The sequence below is a fragment of the Aspergillus fumigatus genome, chromosome 3 (genome assembly GCF_000002655.1).
Source record: "Aspergillus fumigatus Af293 chromosome 3, whole genome shotgun sequence".
Classification (NCBI taxonomy): domain Eukaryota; kingdom Fungi; phylum Ascomycota; class Eurotiomycetes; order Eurotiales; family Aspergillaceae; genus Aspergillus; species Aspergillus fumigatus.
In genome coordinates, this window is record NC_007196.1 from 3,644,198 (window position 1) to 3,666,374 (window position 22,177).

Sequence of the window (22,177 nt, forward strand, 5' to 3'; positions counted from 1 at the left end):
TGGCACGCGACAGATTGATGATGTGGGACTAACATGGTGACACTCGAATGACCACGACGGTCAAACGACGCAGAATTATGATCGAGTTCCTCGTTTAGTAAATCATAGAACTAGACCTTAGGAGAGATAACCTAACAGTGCCTTAGAAAGCACCGAGGATGTCCAAGAACAAGAGATAGGAAAATATCGCGAAGAAGCCACCTTTGGATTCCCTTTTTGAGGTTGCGCCGCTCAAGCCTGAAATTAATCGGTTGGTTTGTTTCTCGCCACCGATTGGCCAACGCCACGTGCCGGGGCTTTCGGACAAAGGTATTTCCGGATCTCTGAAGGTATCGACCCGTTGGCCAATCATCATGCAGTTATGTTTCCATGTCTTAGGGACAAGCATATGAGGGATGAACGGTATTTGAAATCAAGTAGAAAGGCATGGGCTCTGCTTATGTGCAAATTTATCTGATGCACCTAGCGCAACATGAGCCTTGTGCAACACTCTACCTTGCCCCTGATAGCCTACTGCGCGCTGACGGGTGGCGTAGTGACGATTTTCCGTATCAGTCAATGCTAACAATTACAAAGGCATCTGCCTCCCTCCCTACAAGCTAGCGAATGATGTCGCCGTTGGAACAAGAAGATGTCTAATGGATTGGTTTTATACCGAGATAGGGAACGTGTCTATGCATCATACTTCATCCGAACTCACAAGGAAAGACTTGTGTACATTCACCCCATGCAAAGGCTCCTGCTTGGGATTCAAGTCCTCCTGGCTGCTACTCTTGCTTCCGCGGGGAGAAGTCTGAATAGTAGTGACGACGGCCCGTGATTCGTGAGGATATACGTCAGGTCGCCAGTACTGCGTCGCGTCTCGGTCAAGCTTCGATTGGTGTGTTCCATTGCCGTTCCCGTTCATGCTCGAGAGGGGCATGCTGCCGAATGTCCTCTTCGTAGTTTTGCTCCTTCCGTAACTTGTGCCGCGGAACCAACGGAAGAGCGGACGGAGAGTCACGAGACTACCGGCCATTATACCCAAAGATGCCTCGACGTTAGACCAGATACTGATGTCCGTTGTTGCGTCTGTGTGTAGTCGATTGATGTTAGCGCGCGATGACAACATCCGCCGGGGCGACTTACAAAGGAACTCGTCGTCTTTGTAATAGTGGAGGTAAGGGATGCGAACGATGACGGCAGCACTGGCTCTGAGCAGGAGTTAGAAAACACTCTCGGGGCAGACAAGACGCGACTTGGAGACAAAGCATACATGCATCCCAAACTCAGAATAGCAGCCAACGCAATTTTCGTTTTCCGCGTCATTTGCAACTTCCAGACCAGCGAGATGGGCAAGAGACCTAGAACGAAGTCGCACAGTGTGGCAGTTACACTGTAAAGATAGGCGATGCCGATGATAGTGTCCACATCCAGACAGGTTCCTTTCGCCCCAGGTGATAATCGGTTCCAGAAATACGACACCGGTTTGCATTGCAAAGTCAGGACGAACCAGAACACAAGGCCAACAACGATGGTCACTCCAATGACAGTCCACAGGAGCATTGTATGCATTTTGGTCACGGTGAGACGGAGGAGGGCTACCGCGATCGAAATTTTGGCAACCACGCACGTTACTACGTAGCTTGTCTGACCGAGCCACCACCACTATGAAACACACGAGCGTAAGCAATATAAACCGAGTGGCGCACAGGACTGAGTGAAGGTGGTTTGAGAAGACATACAAATAGGGCTGTCGAGAACTGTTCCACATGCTCCAATTTGCGGCCCATTCCATACAGGGAGCCTGTTATACCGCATAAGGCGAACAAGATGTTCAAGGCCTGCGAGGGAATGAGTCGGAAGTTCTTGCAGAGCATGGAGACATGCATACCATCGCGGCCACCATGATAGTATCATCCCACCCAAAGGCCTTGACCAACTTCAACCGGACAAAGCATCGTAAGCATACGGCGATGAAAGACAGACCCAAAAAGACAAGAGTGACGATAAAGATCGACGCGCTGCGATCTGGAAAATATAGCATGATGACAGGCTGTTGACAAGTCGCCTATGGGTAATTCCTCATGACTGTACTCGGTAAACCTCGTCGCATGATATCAATAACAAAGCGACAGTATGAGCATGAGGGTCCAATTCGGAAGTTGGAGTCAGTCTCAAAGTCCCAGAAGCTCTCAATAATCAGATGTGGATCATTGTCATTCTTAAGGGAAAAGGACCCAAGTCACTTGTAACTACCACCGTTACAGCAAACAACCTACGCATAATATTAGCCGCAGAGTGGCGATGACCATTTGCCATTGGCGAAATGCCGAATGGAAACAACCATGGTTGACTATGTTTAAGCGTTGTGGAGATTTATTTCAATGACCAGTGTCAGTGCTGAGTACGAAGTACAGTAAAACCTCGTTATAACGAGCCTCGCTATAACGAGAACCTCGATATAACGAGATTTTTTCCTTGCTTCAATTAATTCTCCATATAAATAACGAGATCCCTCGCTACAGCGAGTCTCGTTAACTTTGCCTTATCTCCCATACAAAATCTCGTTATATCAAGGGGTTCTTATTAGCTAATATGCCTCAGAGGAAGCCTATCTCAATGTCCCAGAAGGCTGCTTTGCGAGCCCAAAAATGCCTCCATCCAAACGTAACACAGAAAGACCTTCGCAAATGGTTTCAGGAGACCTACGATCATACTCTTTCATCTGGTCTCATCTCTGATATCTTATCCCGCAAATACGACTATCTTGATGCTGATTCTGAGGAGGAGCTTGAAATTCTACCATAATATCACTTGATCAGGCATTGGAAGCACTAAGAACACTTTGTTTATATGAGGAGCAGCAGGCAGAGGGCATTCCTAGCCTTATATATGAGCTAGATAAGCATGAGTGTATCCTTTGGGGTCGAAAGCTGAGCCTACAGACTCAGCGGGATATTCGAAGCTATTTTACAGGCTAAATTTATATATATCCTTGATATAACGAGAACCTCGTTATAACGAGAAATTTGGACTGTCTGGAATATCTCGTTATAACAAGGTTTTACTGTAATAGTCATGCGGTTGCTAATATGGATGGTGGCCGCCTATACTCCGTACAGTAATGCACGCCGAAAAGGGGGAATCATAGTTGAGCAGTACCCTAAGGCATAAACTTCTTTGCTTCTTCTTCTTCTTCTTCTTCTTCTTCTTCACATGGCAAAATGCTCCTTGCTTCGGGCTACTAGGACAGTGGGCCAAAGTTTATCGAGTGCCTAGGTTCCTGCGCACTACCTAGGTTTAGAGCGCTGCCAAGGACCATAAGCGACATCGAGCCTGGAACGAACTTGCCAGGAACAGCAAAGATACGCGCTCTGCTAAGTGGGGGTTGCTGATGTGGACCTTGTCCCATGAGTAGTCTCAGTAAGAGCGTCGACACGTGCAGGGGTAGCAGCTTGAAAAATGATATTGCCAATTTGCGATGGTTGAAAGAAATTTGCAAAGCATCATCTATCCTCTACTACTAAGGTTCCGAAGCCGCAACTGGTATCTACATACTGCAGAACGACAGGTGAGCGGCAAAGGCAACATTGCATTGTAGCCACCACTGTTAGTTATTTGTCAAGTCTGACACCCGAGCATACAATCCAGGCTAGAAGAGAAAGTGGACACTCGCCATCGAGAATCTGGTTTGTGGAGATTTTCGTCGATTCTCAAGAAACGGGCCAAACAGGCACACACAGACAAGCACCTGCGCACCAGCCAATTCCCATGAGCCTTGGGAGTGGCTTGGGATGCCAGTGGATGGAAGTCCGTGGTACAGAAACTCAAATATGATGAGCATTATTGATTGATGATTCTTGACCATTTGAGTTGACAGTTGACATGACGTTGGTCTGACATTTGTTTTTCACTCTATCATCCCTAATTGCCCTGCTCTGACATAGCAACATCGACGAAAGTTTGGTCACCATCTATCTATCCTAACTCCCTCATCCATAGAAATCGAGTTTCAGCAAACCTAAGCAAAAATGGCACGCATTGGCCGACGATGATCTTTGCCATCGTGGGCAAAAGAACAAACCTTTCTTAGTTTGGTTGCAACAGCCCACTTTCCATGCGCCAAAGGTCGCGCTAACGATGGCCACTCCGTAGTGCAATAGTTATTAATAATATCTGCTCTCTTCTCCGTGCATAAGCGTCGAAGCATCGAATCTTCTGACAGGGAATGCCACCATGGCATTGGTTGAGCCTACATTAGCCGGCTTGAGAATGATTGTAGTCAATCCAACAGATTGTGTGACACGTCAAGTCTGGAGAAGCAGAATGTCTTGTGTATACACGGTCAGTATGGAGTAGAGTTCCACTAAGCCCAGGCTTGTCTTCACCAAGGAGTGAACTGCCGATCAAGATTCAGAATCCAACAGAGATCTTCCAGACAATCGATATCCGGCATTTGGTCAGTCTCACTTGGCGATCGAAGATTGCAAAATTTGGATCGTCTTCATGCAGCCGAAGGTAGCTCATAAATGGCTACGATCTCCGAAACTTGCTCTCTTCCATATCGCACATACAAAGCCTTGTTCTAGAAATTCTCACCGACGCCTCTTACAAGGGTACCCCTGAAATCTCTCCATACTCAACCATACGATCAGCAAGGCTCTGTTTACTGATCGTATGAGACTAATACGTCCTATGTTTGATCCAGACATCTACACAGTAGACTCTGAACTCGACGCCTCCTGGGGGTGCCACAGCTTGTTTCAAAGCACGTTGGCTAGCGCCTACATTCTGTCGATCAGCTAGTACAGAAGGGTGGAGCAATCAGCACTCGAAATCCATGCAGTACGGAGAAGTTATCTTAGGATTTTGACTCAACTAGCAGGCTTACCACGGGATAAGCCTATTGCTCCTGCACCCTTAATGCGTTCTCTGCAAGCCTGAAACGGGCCAGACCATCATCCTGTAACTCCGTAGCTTGTTTAACGGAAGTCCAAGTTCAGTAAATCCACGTGGGTTCATCCTGGTCAGTTGATAAACTACTTCCTACGGATGGCCTTGAAAAGTAGGTACTTGTCGACTTACTGATCTGCCGGCCGAAAACATTTGCTGGCATTCAGTCATAGACGCAATTACAAGCTTAAATCAACCGAGACCTTCTGAATAGGGCTATCTTGACTACTATCAAGCGACCCAAGCCAACTTGTCAGCTCGCTTAAAGGACGTCAGAATCCTAAACAAAGTGGACCCTCGACAGAAAAGGAAAGTCGTGTCCTTCCTTGTCGACCGCACATCCATCTTCCCCGATCTGACTATGATATCGTGTCCATGTCAGACATTCAAGGGAACCGAGTCATGCGTACTGACTTCTTCAACATCTTTATGGAGTGTTCGAGTTGGACGTCAGCTACCATGCCCCGTAGCGCGACTCAAGTACCGGAAAACCCCCAGAATAGAATCATAGGACGGTTACATCGTATCATTGTGCTTGACTCGCTGACGTTCTACTGAAATAGCAACATATCTATGTTTCATCTGTCTCGGATTTTCTCGATTTATATCTACTTTGAAACTAGCCGCGTTGGATTTTCCCTTTCTCACGACCAATCTGTAAAACACTGTCATTTTCGCTTGCACAGAGCTGCCAGATGGTAGACTGACGTACGATGGCGAAATCAGCGGGATGGGTTCATAGTTTCCAATTCTTCTCTTGTCGAATAGGCAGTTTTATTGAATAGAGATCACTTATATACAAATGCTAGAGCCTCTTCACATCCAACACCAACCGCATCTCTTATGGTTGATACAGAGAGGCCCTAGCATCTTGATACTGGTGTCTTGAACTATACCCAGCATTTGGTTGTTTTCAAAAGCCAATGGCTTCCTGGCCCGCTCTATCCTATTATGATTGTTCGCAGCTTATGATCTCGCAGATGCTATATATGTACACACTGACAATCCTAAACGCTTGCTAGCACATACAGTGAAAGCGTTCAGTGGCAGAAGCTTACAGCTTCTATGCTGTACTCCTGCAGCATGATGTTTACCACTTCGCCTCCTTGCTACTCATGAACGCATTCAGAGTCGCGACGATCTTCTCCAAAGCCTCAACCTCCCGCTTCAAAGCAACATTGACCTTGTCGGAGTCGCTACCGAGCTTCTCGTAGAATTCCTTTCTGTACGGCGTGGCAGACATCGCCGCAGAGAAGATGGGCTTGACAACGAACGAGTGGTGGGGCTTGAGTGTGTTGCCGTAGGCTTCGCGGAAGGAAACCGACAGCTCGGTCTCCTTGTCGAGGTTGTGACGGAGGGCTTGAACGGTAAAATCAAGACCACTGTCGAAGTCATTAAATGTGAGTTTCACTGTTATCTCGCCAAACATATGCTTGACTTATTCCCATGTCCACCTCCTGGTGGATGCGGAGAACGTACCGAACAAGCCACAACAATCCCTCGGTGGCGACGTGCTTTCCAGTCTTCAATTCATTCACGACAAGTGCCTGAAGAGTCTCAGACTCAGCAGGGGCAGCCAGCTGCCTGTCTCTAACTTTCTATACCGCCGTTAGTCTTGCTACAGTGGACACGTAAATGAATGATACCTTAATGTTTCCAAGGAGGTCGTTCTTGACGGGGGCAAAGCACTTGCTACCTAGGAGATCTAGAACAGTCGTCGAGTCAGGATCAGACTTCAAGCCAGCTCGTACGACTCCGTTAGACACATACCGAACAGGGTCACCAAGGACTCAGCGGCCTCGAGGAACTCAGTGGTCGAGATGCCATTGTCATTAATAGGAACATCGGCGAAAGACCGCTTGAGAGTATCGAACCAAGTACCTCCAGGGGGAATAGCGGCAGCCATTACGAAGAATGTATATGATCACAAAACTATACAATTAAAACTGGAGGAAGGTAGAAATGAATAATAATGATGGAAATTGAGGGGAGGAGACAGCTATCAACAACAGTTGAGCTGTCACTCACCGCCAGTAACAGTCCACGCAAGCCACAATTAGCGGGGCCGGGCGACCCCTGAGCATAGTGACAAACAGTAAAAACATAACAAACTAAACAAATAGTGCAGACTGGCGTGACAGCACGTGATCAGTGACATCATCGCCCCTTGACATCAACGATCGTCTGGTGCTTGAGAAAGCTGTTTCCCTGCTGTTTCAGATTGCCCTCCACTCCTAAATATCGATCCTTTAAAGAATGCCTCGATTACACAGTGGACTGATTTATCAATGCTTTGCATAGAGTTTTCCTTCTACTAGTTCGGGGGGTCGTGTTGAAGTTCGATGAGCACTGAAATCCCTACTGACCAGAATGTCACCGCTGGAAGGATGGAGACAGCCCAAAGCGTGTTCGACGAACACCAGCATGGGCTTGAGCCATGGTCTTTTACTGCTGAAAGATTAGTAAGTCTCTTTCCAATATATTCGCTGGGAAGATGCGACTTGTAAATATGAGTATCTCGGAGCTTACTGACGGTTTCAAGCGATATGCATCCGGCTATCACCTGCACATGACAAGCAGGAGATTTTTCATCGGACCAATTCCCGAGGGCTGGCTGCAGCATCACCGCAAGCACTGGTACAAGACCAGACTCAAGTTTCACAACTATACTTCGAGAGCTGTTACGTTTACAGCAGACACAACAACCCCTACCGCCGATCAGCCGGAACCAGAAGCAGCCTCATCATCCGCTCGAGAGCAACATACCTCACTGGCTGATACTACGATTCAGGTAGCGGTTGCAGACAGGTCAGGGGAGGAAGGTGATGATCGTGAGACGGATGAGCAGCCTGGTGGGCTCCAGTCCATACCGTATCCTTTAACAGAGGCCGAAACTCCCCCGGGGGAAATACCCGTCCTAGATTCGTCTCAGGAACAGGGCGAGTCGCAGCTCAACGTTGAATCAAATAAGAAGAATAAAGGAGCACCAACAGCATTTTATACAGCTAGAGAAAACAACCCAGACCGCACCACTGAAGCAGAAAGCAGTTGGGCGTTGAGTATCCCTAGCCAAGATGATTCCAGTCAATCAGCTCCTGTGGCACCCGTTAGCGAAGCTAGCTCTACAGCGGCATTGCTGAGGCCTAGTTTGCGTTCTAAAGGGAAGAGGAAACTCAAATCCTTGTCTTCTGGTAGCATTGGGCGCCAAGAGCCCCAGAATGAAAGAGAAGACGATGTGATCGATCCTCGGTCGTATAAATATTCTACAACTTTGCTCGGCGGAAAAGTGAAAAGCTACCAATTGGATGACAAGCTCATGGACAGGCAACAGCGCCTAATGTCCCGTATAGCCTACACCTATGATGTGCTCTCAGGCAATCGTCGACAACGGCGCAAGCTGCGTGAGGGCGAGATTATCCGAGCGGAGAGGATGCTTGTTCGCGTCGAGGTGGCTGTGCAGAAGGAGCTCCCGAACGACTACACTGAAAATGATAGCCTCAGGTTAGAAACAAAGGTTGTAGAGAGTTGGAGGGAGTTTCTTGTCGTCTGCCGGGTGATATCCGACGCCGAGTCATCTGTTGCGCTCCAGATGTATAAGACGCGTGTCGTTCCGGAGATACAAAAGTCAAATTCCAAGGTCAAACCCTACCACGAAATCGCTTTGAATCGCAAGAATACCAAGGTGAACCTCTACTCTTGCTTGGATAAGACCATCGTGATTTGGAGACCCTGCAAGCGTGGCACCAAGATATACATAATTCGGCCCAAATCCGCAGTGCATGCCACGGAGTGGTTTACGTTTATTTATCAAGTGTTGGGGCGGCACCGTCCAAGTTCATTATCCATCAATGTCCCTGATTTGAACGTTTCTCTTGTCTTTCAAAATCCATTTAAGCAGTTCGAGTCCAATGGTGAGGCTCAGAAGGGGGACAAAATCGATGGCACATCCGTTCAATCGACAGATCGCGTAGCCGATGTTGCTGCGGCTATCATTCGGGGTTGTATGGACCTGCTCGAAAACCGTACCGAGTGGGCGGAAGTGCTACGCGAATGGTCAAAAACCGAGAAGATGGGCCTGGCCTGGAAGCGCTACGACAGACTGGAATGGGTGGTTGGCCTGGGCGAAGAGAAGATGTACGGATCTCTTGCAATGCAAACCACCCACCAGCTTCAGCTACGACCAAGGCAACATTATCAAACATTCGTCAAGATTGGTGATGAGAAAGTCGAAGAGCCACCACCTGTGGAGGGCTTCTTGGTCCGTTTGACATCTCAAAGAGGAGTGCATCAACGGATGAACAGGATGTTTTTCAAACGTCTCTATTTCTTCACACAAGATCATTACCTTTTGTTCTGCAGACCAGCGAAAGCCCTGCCTCCTACTCCTCCGAAGCTTTGCTCGGATGAGGCTGGCATACCCTCAGCGCGGCAGATATTGAACGAGATGCCTCTCTCATATGACGTTGATCCCTTTCCAATCCACGACGGCGAGATCACATGGATGTCGAGCGGGAATGAGGCCCACCTGAAGGAACATGATCAGAACGCTTATGCACACAGCAAGAGATCGATACACAATGTCATCCATGCGGATGGGTTCATCGATATTTGTAAAGTTCGTGAGGTACGTCAAGTGTGGCGTGGCAGCTCCCCTGCCGATCCAAACATTCGCGAAGGTCTCGATGTGGAATTCCATTCTGAGGCGCAAGACACCCATCGGGATGATGGTGCGACAAAGCAATTTGACGATGATCGAACTTTCGAGATGGTACTTGAGAATGATCTTGTTGTTCGACTGCAGGCATATGACAAGACCACCAGGGACGAATGGATAAAGCGAATGGATGCGCTGGCCAAATATTGGAAAGCCCGCGTTGCGGCCGACTCGGTTGAGCTTAAGGCCATTCGGCGGCGCAATCTGAATATCTTGGACATCGATGAAGGAACTGAGTCCGTGGTAGGACAGTTCTCCGAGGAATGGGAAACAAAGAAGTCAGAAGCATCACCCTTGTTGCACAACATATGTACTCTATCGGGTTGCCGGACAATAAAGGTACGCTGTGCGAGCTAATGCAATTGAATCACATATTGACCATAAGGCTGCAGATGTCCGGTCACCTCTTCCTAAAACCTCGCCGCCACTCTACCTTCAAGAGGTGCGATGTTATTTTGGCTGGAGGGAAGCTTTTGATCTTCCACAGCTCATTGCGGAAACGTACTGGTGTCGAGATTCCTCATGTTCATCAGAGTCTCGAGAACACGTTGGACCTGGAAGACTGCTACATCTACTCGGGTCTCATGACCGAGTCCGATCTGCTCTACGCAAACCGGACTTTCGACAGCAACCATCCAGGACACCATACCTTACCTCGCATTTATCTTTCATCCGATGTCTATACCACCTGCGACGAGGACACGGCTATCACATTCGTCGTCTGGCAGCCTCTACGAAAGAATTATTTTAGGGCAGAGGAGCTCAGTAAGAAAGGGAAAACGAAGCAGAAGCTGAGGCAAGTGTCTACGCTCGGCGTCCCTGGACGGACTGTGGTATTCAAGGCACGGAGCCGGATAGAGAGGGATCGTTGGGTCATGAGTATTTCATCCGAGATAGATCGATTGCAGGAGGAGAGGCCGGAAGACATGCGCCTAATCAAACCATCAGATAATTGATTCGGCTTCGTCGTTTCAGCACTGGCAAGACACCAGAGTAGCTCTTTAAGGCAGCCTGAGCCAGGCTATTTCACTTGGATCCCTTGGCATATCATTGCCCATGATCACATTTTTGTATCTTACCCTTTATATTAATACATGATACTATATACAGTGCATCAAGAAAACACATCTGCGAAGAGCCGAGGCATAGGACGTTGCTTATTCTATCTGAGGTCTTTCCAACTTGACAGCCTCCTTCAACACCCGTTGCCGGACATCCTGGCGATAATTCTCCCCAAATCTGTGATCCTCATCACCTTCAACAACCCCCTTCTCCCAATCTTGCCAGTTGAGCCACCTAAACTGCGGCCTCAACACGGCAATCACTCGGCCCGTAATGAGACTAATGCTCACAGGCCCATACGTGTTACTGTCAAGCGACTTCTTCGGATCCTCCGCATCACCCTCCAACCAGACATGATTGAAAGGCACAATCTGCGACGCCTTCATGCACGGTTCACGAGTCGTAATCCGATCACCGGGGAGACCGATAATCCGCTTGATGGCGGTGTGTTTAGGATTAGCAGGCGACCTAGCACAACCATACCGTCAGCATATTCCAGCTCCATATCCGGAGAAGCAGAGTCTGAAACAGAGTAGAGGGGAAAGCGAACAACCCACCGAAAGGTAACAATCATCCCGCGTTCCAACCTCCGTTTCCGCTCCCACGGCCACCCCGCCCCGCCGAACGGCCACATGTTCACCAGCACCATATCGCTCTTCGTATGCATGGTTTCGTAGTCCTTGTTCAGGAAGGGCGTCATTGACGGGCCCCGCACCCACATTACTTGGAGGACATGTTCGGAGAAGAAGATCCCGATGGGGACGATGGGTGCTAGTATGCGGAGGACGCGGAAGGTTCGGCGGATGGGTGTTGGGAGGGTCGCGTAGCGTTGGCGGAAGAGGGAGGAGAGAGATGGTCGCTTGGGACGAGGTGATGACTGCGGTGGTGTAGGCGTTTGTGTTTGGGGGAGTGAGGGCGAGGCATTTGCGGAGGCGGAGGCGGAGGCGGAGGGTTCTGTGGTCGGCGGAACAGGTGATTTGGATGATCGTATTTTGGCTATTTCCGGTGCGAGGACTCTGAATCTTGAGGTCGTTTTGCCTGTAAGTGGCCCCTCTGGTGAGGGCTGAGGTGGAGGCATGTTTGTAGTTGGTGTGCTTGTGAGTTGTGAACGTTATCGGTGCATGTAGCGTCAATTGAGATGGTCGGCTGGTTCGGATATGAGTAGGGACAGTGTGGTTCTAGGCGATCTAAGACAAGGAGATCTATATTAATCTAGAAGTAGGAATAGGAAATTCTCGCTTCTTAAGAAATATCCCGACTGTCGGATGTGACTGTCATAAAGATATCGGGTAGCGTGACTGGTCTAGAAGCTTGTTTGCTGCGTTTGCACTTTACTTCCCAAATAACAGCTTCAATGTCTAGATGAATCAATTGAATAGGAATGAGAAACGCCATCCATTCGTGCCCGAATACACGCAACGCCATCATGTCCAATTTCAGATTATCGTAGCTGCATCAAGTCGTATCAAGTAGCCCTGAGCTTCCTTTCTGTCAACCTGCCACGTGCAGACTACCAGTCCTTTACCAGATAGTTTTCCACCGGGTGAGAGACATCCTCCTCGATAATACCACTGGACTGTACACTCTGTACGTCTGCTACAGAAGGAGCCCTTTCGATCTCCACAGGTTCGTCATCAAGCCTTTCCGCTGGTCCGCCCTCGGACTTGTCGACTTTCTCCCAATCATCCTCACTTTTATCATCAACTCTGGACTGAACGCCTTCGGCCTTAGCGGCGGCACTTGATTTAATGTCGTCAGCGTTAAGCTTTTGCTTTTTATTTGTATGTTGGCCCTCCAGGGCAGGGTCTGCAGTGGGTGGGTCGGGAAGTTTGGCTGCGAGCATCTCTGGTGTTGGCGAAGATTCAGCGGTGGTCTCTGTCGGAACTTCCGAATGGGTAATATGGTGAGGAAGGTCTTGCTCAACTGGTGGAAAGATCAAGCTATCAACAGTCAGTCTCAGGCCGCCCAAAAAGGTAAAGAACTCAATCAGCGTCACTCACGGGATGGCTTGCTCATAGGCTACCTCATCCTTTCGCTCGAAGTTGCAGAAAATGATTCTTTCCAGCTTCTCGATATTACCAGGTCTCTCCAGAAACTTCCGAACCTCATCAAGAGCTGCAAAGGCCGCCTCGCTGCTTGGATATCCATAGACGCCGGTACTTATCGCAGCAAAAGCAATGCTCTTCATGTTGTTTTCGACAGCTAGCTCCAAGCTTCGACGGTAGCAGCTCCGCAGTAACATCTCAGGTCTATCGTCACCCTTTCGCAGCTCAAAATGATAGATTGGTCCCACGGTATGAATAACCTTCTTGCATGGAAGTTCATAGGCAGATGTTATTTTGGCATCGCCAGTCCTGCAGCCCTTCAGCGTCCGACATTCCCTCAGGAGGTCTGGTCCTGCAGCGCGGTGGATAGCTCCGTCCACACCTCCCCCTCCAAGAAGCGATTCATTGGCTGCATTGACAATGCAATCGACGTTCTCCAGCTTAGTGATGTCGTTTCGGATGAGTGAGATGATATTGTTGAATGAGTTTGACGGCTTGGCAAATGGGACAGAGTATGGGACTAGACGGCCCAGTTTGTACAACAGCGAGACAGTCGGGATCTCTGCTAGGGGTACAAGGGGAGGTGACATTGTTTAAGGAGTTTGACGCTTTTGATGAATTGGAAAGCTATTCAACAAATGTAGGTAGCTTGGAGGTTTCATATGCTGAAAGCAATACAGTGGACTACTCCGTAGTCAATACAGAACCGAACCCCGCAATCCGAGATGGAATCACCAAAGAAGAAACCACCAGAAAGCTGTATCGTTCCTCACTTGTAGCGTTGAAGAGGACCTTTAGCAATTGTCCTCGGTGGAAGAAATAGAACTCATGGAGATGCACCGAGCGATTGTTGATGCTATCTGACTTGAGAAGGTGACAGTTTCCCCGCACGTGATGGCACATGATCTGCATGCTTATCGATGAGAGTGCTTTATCTTATCATTACATCATGCCAATTCGTCAATATGTAGTGTGACCATCAACAGTCTAAGAGTATTCATTCATTATTGAAGTCATACGGCTACTGCGCGGATCATCATTAATGAAGTGACTCTCCTTATCAAAGTAGACGGCAACTTCAAACGCCATCTCCAAGTTCGAGACTGATGGCACGTGACCTCTACAGACTCGTGATATGTTTATGAAAAGTTGAACACTTGTACGGACTGCAGATACAAGCACCTTGGGAGACTATCACACCAGTACAGTTTGGGTCTTGATTACCCCGTCTAAATCCGTCAGGGAAATTTGACAATCTTTTCTTACGGCACAATACGTAGTACGGTGTAACCATTTCCATTACGGATACGTTCGACGGGATCTGCTCTGCATCCCAAAAAGAGAAGCAAACGCCGATGCCGTTAGTCCCGGACACTACTTGCCCTCATTGATGAAATAATAATAATAATAATAATAACAGCTCATTGATCACGATTATAATCCATACGAAAAAGCAATATGCTTATGTGACAGGGGTCCGACTCCTTTGAAAAGGAACTGGGCCGATTCGTCCAGCAGGGAGCTGACGAGTTGCAACATTCCGCTTGTGGATTGGCCCTGATTAGCGTTGCTTTTCGAGCATGAAGTGGGCTCATTATGGACCCAATAATGGAGATAAAATGGGTACAGTATCGAAACCCCTGTGGACATGTACACGATGCCATGATTCTGAGCCGTACGTTGGGAGTCGCAATGAGAGTTGCCTTTGTGAAGCTATCATTGAAATACACCCCCTCTAAACTATCTGGTATTGATGGCTCCATTTGAAGTCACTATCCTCGGGCCCACTTCTTCCGGTAGGCTAAGACGTGCACTATGCAGTGCGCGATGCGAATCACAGCGGCAGGGTTATGCAAACACAATTACAGCACTCAGATGCGGAGCTCCAGAGGGTTCAGTCATGGCGATAGCAGGTCCATTCCTGCATAGGTCCTTCCTACTGTGAGTTAGACTGATCATGCTGGTCGGAGTCTCCGTATCCAGGCCCAGTACCTTCTACCTTGGTTTTCTCATCGTAATTCCCAGCTCCTCAACTCTTCAATGCGCTGCCGCTCGTTGCGAAGCCAGATTATTCGTCGGAATATCGTGATTGGACAACTATTAGGGGCCACCCTTGAGCCCTGGAAAGACTTCGTGCTGCTTGCTTGAAATACTATCATCCGCAATAGATCGCATTCAAAATGGATAGTCTGCAAGGCGTTGGCGCCGTTAGATGAGGATGCTAGTGCCAGAATGAGAGGAAAGATGGACTGTAGCAGAACGAGGAGCAATCGACAATCACGGACATGGCCCGAATCGAGGTCTGTACGATGCAACCACAAGGCCGAAGCTCATAACAAGGGAAGCGAAGGTGCAGAGGACGCTTGGGTCCTTGAGCTCGGACTATACGCTCTCCTGAGCCCAGTACCGCTTTGCCTACGCACAGCTACGATGCAGTTGCTCAGGTTCGTGTCGTTTCGCTGCCCGTACTAGTTGAAAGCTTCCATCTTTCGGACCCCTGGAATGCCAGTGCAGAGGATCTGTCCTTTCTATAGGAGACCAAGCGCGGTCTACGTATAAGGCTTCTCCTGTATCTCCAGGACGGACTTTACGGTCTGCAAATGACAAGTTTTTGTGCGATGATAGTCCCGCTATAGGGCCCAAACTCCATCTTGCGTAGGTTCCTCTTTACGTGAGAGGCCGTCTATGAGACGCAGCTTTCACCCGTTCAGAAGTGCTATGAGCAATGATATAAACTTATCAGCATGGTACGATACGCCATCTCTCCCGTCCATCCTATAGTATTTGTCTGTCATGCTGTGTTCAGAACGATTGGGATAGATAGGTGCGCACCTGAGAGGCCTGTGTTGGGATTAGCACAAGGCCTAGAGATCCTTACGAGCCCAGAAGCGAGAATCGCAGTACTTATACATTGTAGAGAGCATGATAGACTACCTTAGTTCTTGTACATTTCTACCCTGATATCGAGATTCGCCAGACCTCAGCCCTCGAAAACCCTAATGACGATGTTTGTACTCGTTGAAATTCTCCTATCGTTTCTGACCATATGTCTCAAGCTTTGAATCTCGCAAGGCGCTGGTGCTCAATTTCGAGATAGATTAAAATAGAGCACGAAGGAAGCCCCACCAAGTGACTTCCATTCCCTGTAAACAGCTACTCCACTCCGTGCGGCCTGGATCTCCGATTATTTTGTAGATAGGGGGATCGGGAATATCAGGTTATATTAATAAGAAAGATGTACGGAATACTGTGTAATCAACACAAAGGGACCGGTCTTCGGGATTAGAGTGAATACCACTACACCGCAGGACTCCGATATCGTCGAAGTGTTAAAGTAACAAGGTACTGGATCACCCAGCCCTTTGTTGAGGTAGTAGGATTCGAGAAGGAATCAACAGGGCCTAGTACATAGGAGAAATTCGACTGCAATCGCTCTCAGTTTTCGGGGCGGCCGCTTGGTGAGTAGACTATTATTCTTCGACGATCATGGCCTGATGCGAGATGATTATCTTGATAGATTATTGTCCGTGGCGATCCTGTTAAATTGTCGAAATATTTATAGTAAAGGATGAATGGGGACGAGAGCAACAACAGAAGCAGACGAATCCCCCGAGAAGAGATTCAATACTCCGATGCAATCTTTGTTGACTGTTGGATTGCCCCACGTATGTTGGCCGCTAATTTCCATGGGTCCTCGATCCATGGTACTTTGTAAAACTGTATTGAATTGGGGGATGATGGCTTTGGGCCAGACTACGGTATCCTGCATTAAAAGTCGTTCCACTACTGGGTTAGAAAGTGGACCTCCTCCCAGTTGAATGTCTACTGTCATAAATCAACAAATTGATGACACAATGCCAATCAAAATTTTACTCCGCCACATCGTTGTGCTATCGGGGGAACATCCCAAAGGAAGGGAGCAGGCCTGAAAGCATGCCATTCTCAGTTGTGCAGATTGAGAGGACGGAATAGGTACGGTATGAATTTAAGATTGCAACATCCCTGCTGGCGAAAGTGGAGATGGGAAATCTTCACCCGTGCAGTAAAAAAAAAGAAAAAAAAAAAGGAAAAAGAAAGCCGTTGAGTGGCTGGGATATTATCACTCGGCGCACCTCCATCGACCCAGGCAGTCTGTGCAACGATGATGGCACAGGAAGGCTGGTATCCTGCAGGTACTGGGGAGGCTGGCTAGTTCGTCTAGGCGTGGAGCACAGCAGCGCTCCGTAAGACCAGCAACTAAGGACATGATAATATTGATTTCTCTCGGATCCGAAGAATAAAACTCGGTTATCCGTTGCTGATACTAATTGGGACATGTGCAGCTGTCTGGTATGAAAGAGGCAATAGCCAAGGGCGCTACTCCGATACGGGAAGTGACACATAGATCGTCCCGACGACGACGGGAGAGATCCAATAATCCAGCTCCTGGATTGGTGGTAAGGTGCATATCGACCTATCCTACATCGATACTCGTAAACGAATGACGATGAACCAGATAGCTTGAAAGTGGTACCAATCATCAGTGGTGGTCCCGGAGTCGCAGTCAACCTCCAGTACTATCCATCGTTAATGTTAATGTTTGTTGACATACGTTGTCATTTATCCACTTTGCACCCTTCTAAACATCGCGTCTTGTAACTTTGGGACACTCAATCCAATCAAGGTAAAAAAGAAAAAGCGTCCGAACGAACAATCCATGTCTGACAAATTGACTCGCATTCATGGTTACTAACGATCAACCTCCAACCACATCCTGGAAGAGACGGTCAAGACAAAGCTCCTATATCCTCTTCTAGAAAAAACTGGGGCTATTCCTAGCCTATCTACTAGCTCAACGTTCGACGTTGGGTGTGGGAGATACCCATGTGGGTAAGACCAAGCAAATTTTTTTTTTCCCGTCAAATTTATATTAAAAAGACTCCATCGCAAACATATAACTCGCCCTATTATGGCCACTTTAGAGTCGATCGATGAGCACCGTGCCAGACTATTAATTCGTGGCAACAAAACGTAATTAATCCTCCATTCGATATCTAAGTAGCGGTGTGTATAAGGGCTCTGATGCAAATCCGCCAGCTCTAGTATACTTTGACAGGCAGCGATGTATCTGATTCACTCTCAGAATTAGTCGGAACCCAGGGGCAACAAAAGCGAGCTGAGGTTAAGGAAACTGCACAGTCAATTCTTATTCTTTTACTCTAGTCATACAGACCCAGACCGAGAAATTTTGATAACACTGATGTGCTTAACACGTACGGAGTACATGATGCCAGCATTTATTCTGCGACGGGCGGACAACAGCACCAAAAACCACGCGCGAGTGGATCAGGAGCCACAATGCGGAAAAGATGCTGTGGGGACAAGGTTCAACGGCCTGATCAAGGAGTCTGTCGCACTCAGTCCTCATTCCTCAGCTCCTAGTCTCGATAGTCCACTCCCTACTCAACTCAGTATGGCGCCATGCATTGCATCGTTTATCGGCGTGGCGCCTTGGCTTGCTCCATAGAATACACTGTGGAAGAGGTACATACCTCGGAATCACGAGCAGAGCACAGGAACGAGATGCACGATTCATGGTACGACACTGCTTGTGGGAGAGGGGCTGGAAGTTGGAACTCGTTTTCTTTCGGTTGCATTACTTGATTTACTAAATATTGTTTTCTCTACTGCTGCTGGTCATTCATGAATGGAGCTCTTAGTAACGGCAGTACCGGTGCAGACTTGCCGAGTCTCCAGTCGCTGTGGAGTCGACGATGGGGAATAGGTTGGTCTCTGAGATAAAGCTGAGCGAGATTGATTGAATAATTGATTGATCGTCTCCGAGGAATTTGATGGGCAAGACGACCCCCTGCGACTATCGATTCTAGTTCCCCCCTTAGGGGCTACGGGGTGCATGATTTATTAATTGATGTCTCACGCAGTTGACAGATAGTTAAGATCTAGCCTAGCATCAGCACAACGTCATCAGGGATTGGCATCCCGGAGAGAATAAGCTCTATTCGATGGGTGCATCTATAATATATCGGATTATAGCTCTAAATGAGCAAAATCTCCGATCTAACTATCTATACCATGCAATGGCATGACGGGTTCCTGACTCGAACTCTCGTTCTAGATAGTCAAATCTTGGTCCGCAAAAGATGAAAAATACTGTCTAGCGGGACGCTTCGTATGGTAATTCTGTCGTCTATCCTCTTCTAAGAAGGTCGACGCTTGTGGAGCAAGGATCCCAAAAATGAAAACTATGAGATGGCGGGAGGTAATCCTCTGTGTGAGTGGTAACTACCCTACTTAGAGATTGCTGAGTTTCTCCTCATTATTGTCATTCTTCAACTGACCGTATGACCGAAGAAGGGTCTTGGGCCCCATGACCAAGATGGAGACCAAGGTTTGGGATTTTATGGGATGAGTGCTAGGGCCAGTGGAGACAGGGTCAATGCCCAATGCTCAGTGAAGACTACCTCTTTCTAGACAGGTGACGACAGCTGTACATTATGTCCGTGAAGGCTGAAGTAAAACATGGATGATGAGAGTCGGATACAGGGGGTTAGTAATGAGCACTAGTCGAACAATATCGTTAGAGTCCGAAAAGGTGGCTGGTAAATTGATTAAAAGCCGTTACAGACACGAGAAACCAAGGCTCAAGGCCGGTCACTCAAATGGGCGCTATCTGCCACAGCCAGGCGATTCCGGATCGGTCGAGCTGCAGCAGTCCCAAATCTAGTTTGTCCAGTAACCACGGCCGAGGCGTCGGCTCAATCTTGCTTACTGTGACAAAACCCCAGCTGTCATCCTGCTTTTCTGGGACAAGACATCGGAGAGTTTCCCGGTATGGTCCCACCTGTGGCTTGTGTAAGCCTTGTTTGTGTACGTAGCATGACAAAACTGTAAGCATTGTAAGGACACGGCATACCCACAGTATTCATATAATGGTGTCAGATTTTTCGTCACCCTGTACTCCAGATGCAACATGCTGAAATCCTGTTAGAATTATTGGTTCAGCTGCATTAGTTGTACAAAGTCACTGCATGGAGACTATTTCTCAATGTGTAGCGCCAGGAAATTATGGTTCACGCAGCGAAAACAGTCGGGACAGCGGATCTTGACATGCTGTCAGAAGTACAAGTGAGAGTAGGATCACTCGGGACTCAGTCTCCAAGCTGTCATGGTACGGTACCCGAGAGCATGGTGGAACCCCCATGTTACGTTGTAGAAGTGCTCTGTGACAGGTTATCAACATGTCATGTCCCAATTCGGCAAGTGTTCAATTTTCTCCGAGGAACCTGCAATAACCAGATCCAGGGGACGATCGGCTCACGACTAATATGAGAATTTCAATTAGTGGCCCTGACGGCGTGTGCTGGAAAATTGCGATCACATTTAGACCCCTTTCTCACGGAGCCAAGTTGACGCCGCTCTTTTCCTCTCCAGGAAGACTATCTGATCATTTTCCTAAAGCAGCAGAGCGAGAGAGTGCGGTTCCATAGCTTGGTAAGTTGAGTGCGATTTTCTGAACTATGCGGGATTCATGATCCAATCTCTATTTCGTCGATAGTCAGTACCCAATCCTGTTTTAAGCCAGTATTCGGGACCGTTGTGGCTAACGGGCTATGGTCTGTCATATCTGGCGCTGTCGATCTCCGCTTCTCGTTCCACATTCTTTCAGCTTCGGAGACGGAATACTACTGTCTGCGATCTGCATTTCAGGGGTATTTCACCAGCAACAGCTATTCAAGTTCTCTCACGCTTGGAACCTCTAGTCTTCGAATTTTCGGGAAAGCAGCTGAAAATGATTATGGCTTGGTTGTTTGAAGGAAAGATCTTGTAGATTTAGCCACGGTCCACGGAGAGGACCTCGAGTGTGCCACAAAACAAAATTCTTCCTGCCGCTTCCCAAAAAATCTGTTAGGGACATCAGGCCGCCGGGTAAACGGACGGATGGGATAGCTATAGCCAAGTCAGTACACTGCTCAGCGCTCCCTAGTCGACCGGATGCACTGTGATTGCTCCAGAATAGTTTAGCTAAATAGTACGCTCGCTCTTCGATCAAGGGCCCCGGCTTCTGTCCTCCATACCGTGATGTGGAATCACAAACGGTTATTTGCAACAGTAACGATACAACACAATGGCATTGTACCCAATGGCTGAGCGCAACTTTCGATTGCTTCCCGGAAACTGAATGACTCGATAATAGAGGCATCTTTTTCTGACTTGTGACAGGAGCCGTGCAGCGGTCACTGAGTCTCCTGCAAACATCCACGTTATTCTGTGCAGGAAACACACAAGACCACCCAATGAGAACTTGCATTCATAATGATCCTCGTCGTATATCCATGCTAATATCAGGATGCACTCGGACTCGATTGCAGGAATGGGCTGCTGTTATTCAAGCGGAACTCCCTCTACGGTGTTTCTCATTAGCTCTCGGCCTTACTTTCTATAATCCACGAGGCCTGGTGCCAATGATTGAGCAACAGCAATTCACTTCTTAGACAAAGTAGAACTGCTCGTGAAGTCTATGGAGACATCGTAGAAGTCGTTCCAACGCAATCAAGCGATGCTCTAGTCCGAGGAAATCGGTCGCAAACAGCATGCAAGCGACCATCCTGCAAGCTTGTATCACTGGCTTCCTGGCTCTAGCCGTCGGCCTGTGCTTTTCAAAGCTCCCAAACCTAAATCAGGTCCAATATTCCGTTAGGTAAGTTATTAAATTTGCCAATATCGTCTAGTTCATCGTACTTGTGGTTATCTATTGAACTAACTTAACAAGCATCGCGACGCACCTCTGCGACCGTCAGTCAAGACTAGGTTGAAGCAAATTCCTCATCACGTTGGCGTACTGAGGAAAGATGGTTGGAGAAAATACCGACTCGAGTGTTTCAAGAGTTAAGACGTAGAGTAGCACTAGCAGCAGAATTCGGTTTAGAGTTCAAGATAATCGTTAGCGGAAACCGGAGAATACTCTGTGTCTCATTATCAAACCTCCATCAAATCCCGAGAGATATCATTAACTTTGGAACCCTGGAGGAGGAATCATAAGTATTGATCCAGCATGCGAGTTGCCCTGCCAATGTTCTTGTGTCATTCATGCTTCCATCGTAGTTGCATGTTTTCCTGGTGACTCTTTTACGCCGTTGTCAACGGCCTTATTCTGTCTGCTGGGTTTGCTTGCACTTCAGGAACGCATTGACCAAGAGAAACGCTCCGTGCAGGAGCTCTCGTATCTACTTGCATAAATCCAATATAGATCTTACCGCCACATGTCACAAAGCCGTTAGTGTTTTATCAATCACCATGTGACGAGTAGATGGCGATGCAATTCGCCCCTGGTTGACGATGTTAGTGCATTATCATAGAACTATCGGCTTCATATCTTGCCGTCTCGGGGTAAGGATCGTTGATCTTCGAAACAAGACAGATA

The 22,177-nt window shown here is 48.0% G+C and overlaps 6 protein-coding genes across 6 annotated transcripts; 1 reads left to right on the top strand and 5 right to left on the bottom strand.

Moving 5' to 3' along the window:
• Window positions 1-142: 142 nt before the first annotated feature.
• On the bottom strand, window positions 143-352 carry AFUA_3G13800 (uncharacterized protein; the record flags this gene model as incomplete). Its single annotated transcript, XM_749151.1, has 1 exon — window positions 143-352. One exon carries the CDS (start codon window positions 350-352, stop codon window positions 143-145), a length of 210 nt encoding a protein of 69 aa, XP_754244.1.
• Window positions 353-620: 268 nt separating this feature from the next.
• On the bottom strand, window positions 621-2,336 carry AFUA_3G13810 (uncharacterized protein). The gene is made up of 5 exons (XM_077804475.1): window positions 1,874-2,336; window positions 1,725-1,823; window positions 1,256-1,647; window positions 1,129-1,193; window positions 621-1,071 (listed from the first exon to the last, which is right to left on the bottom strand). Exons 1-5 carry the CDS (start codon window positions 2,024-2,026, stop codon window positions 680-682), a joined length of 1,101 nt encoding a protein of 366 aa, XP_077660625.1. The 5' UTR covers window positions 2,027-2,336; the 3' UTR covers window positions 621-679.
• An 868-nt stretch (window positions 2,337-3,204) lies between these two features.
• On the bottom strand, window positions 3,205-7,098 carry AFUA_3G13820 (GLTP domain-containing protein). The gene is made up of 4 exons (XM_749149.2): window positions 6,706-7,098; window positions 6,582-6,640; window positions 6,415-6,533; window positions 3,205-6,317 (listed from the first exon to the last, which is right to left on the bottom strand). Exons 1-4 carry the CDS (start codon window positions 6,839-6,841, stop codon window positions 6,026-6,028), a joined length of 606 nt encoding a protein of 201 aa, XP_754242.1. The 5' UTR covers window positions 6,842-7,098; the 3' UTR covers window positions 3,205-6,025.
• A 38-nt stretch (window positions 7,099-7,136) lies between these two features.
• On the top strand, window positions 7,137-10,605 carry AFUA_3G13830 (sporulation-specific 71 family protein; the record flags this gene model as incomplete). The annotated part of the gene is made up of 3 exons (XM_749148.2): window positions 7,137-7,397; window positions 7,478-9,988; window positions 10,042-10,605. Exons 1-3 carry the CDS (start codon window positions 7,278-7,280, stop codon window positions 10,603-10,605), a joined length of 3,195 nt encoding a protein of 1,064 aa, XP_754241.2. The 5' UTR covers window positions 7,137-7,277.
• A 201-nt stretch (window positions 10,606-10,806) lies between these two features.
• Window positions 10,807-11,789, bottom strand: AFUA_3G13840 (putative mitochondrial inner membrane protease subunit Imp2; the record flags this gene model as incomplete). The annotated part of the gene is made up of 2 exons (XM_749147.1): window positions 10,807-11,179; window positions 11,269-11,789. The coding sequence occupies 2 exons, from the start codon at window positions 11,787-11,789 to the stop codon at window positions 10,807-10,809; spliced, it is 894 nt and encodes a 297-aa protein (XP_754240.1).
• A 299-nt stretch (window positions 11,790-12,088) lies between these two features.
• On the bottom strand, window positions 12,089-13,642 carry AFUA_3G13850 (macro domain-containing protein). The gene is made up of 2 exons (XM_749146.2): window positions 12,712-13,642; window positions 12,089-12,651 (listed from the first exon to the last, which is right to left on the bottom strand). The coding sequence occupies exons 1-2, from the start codon at window positions 13,344-13,346 to the stop codon at window positions 12,222-12,224; spliced, it is 1,065 nt and encodes a 354-aa protein (XP_754239.1). The 5' UTR covers window positions 13,347-13,642; the 3' UTR covers window positions 12,089-12,221.
• Between the last annotated feature and the right edge of the window lie 8,535 nt (window positions 13,643-22,177).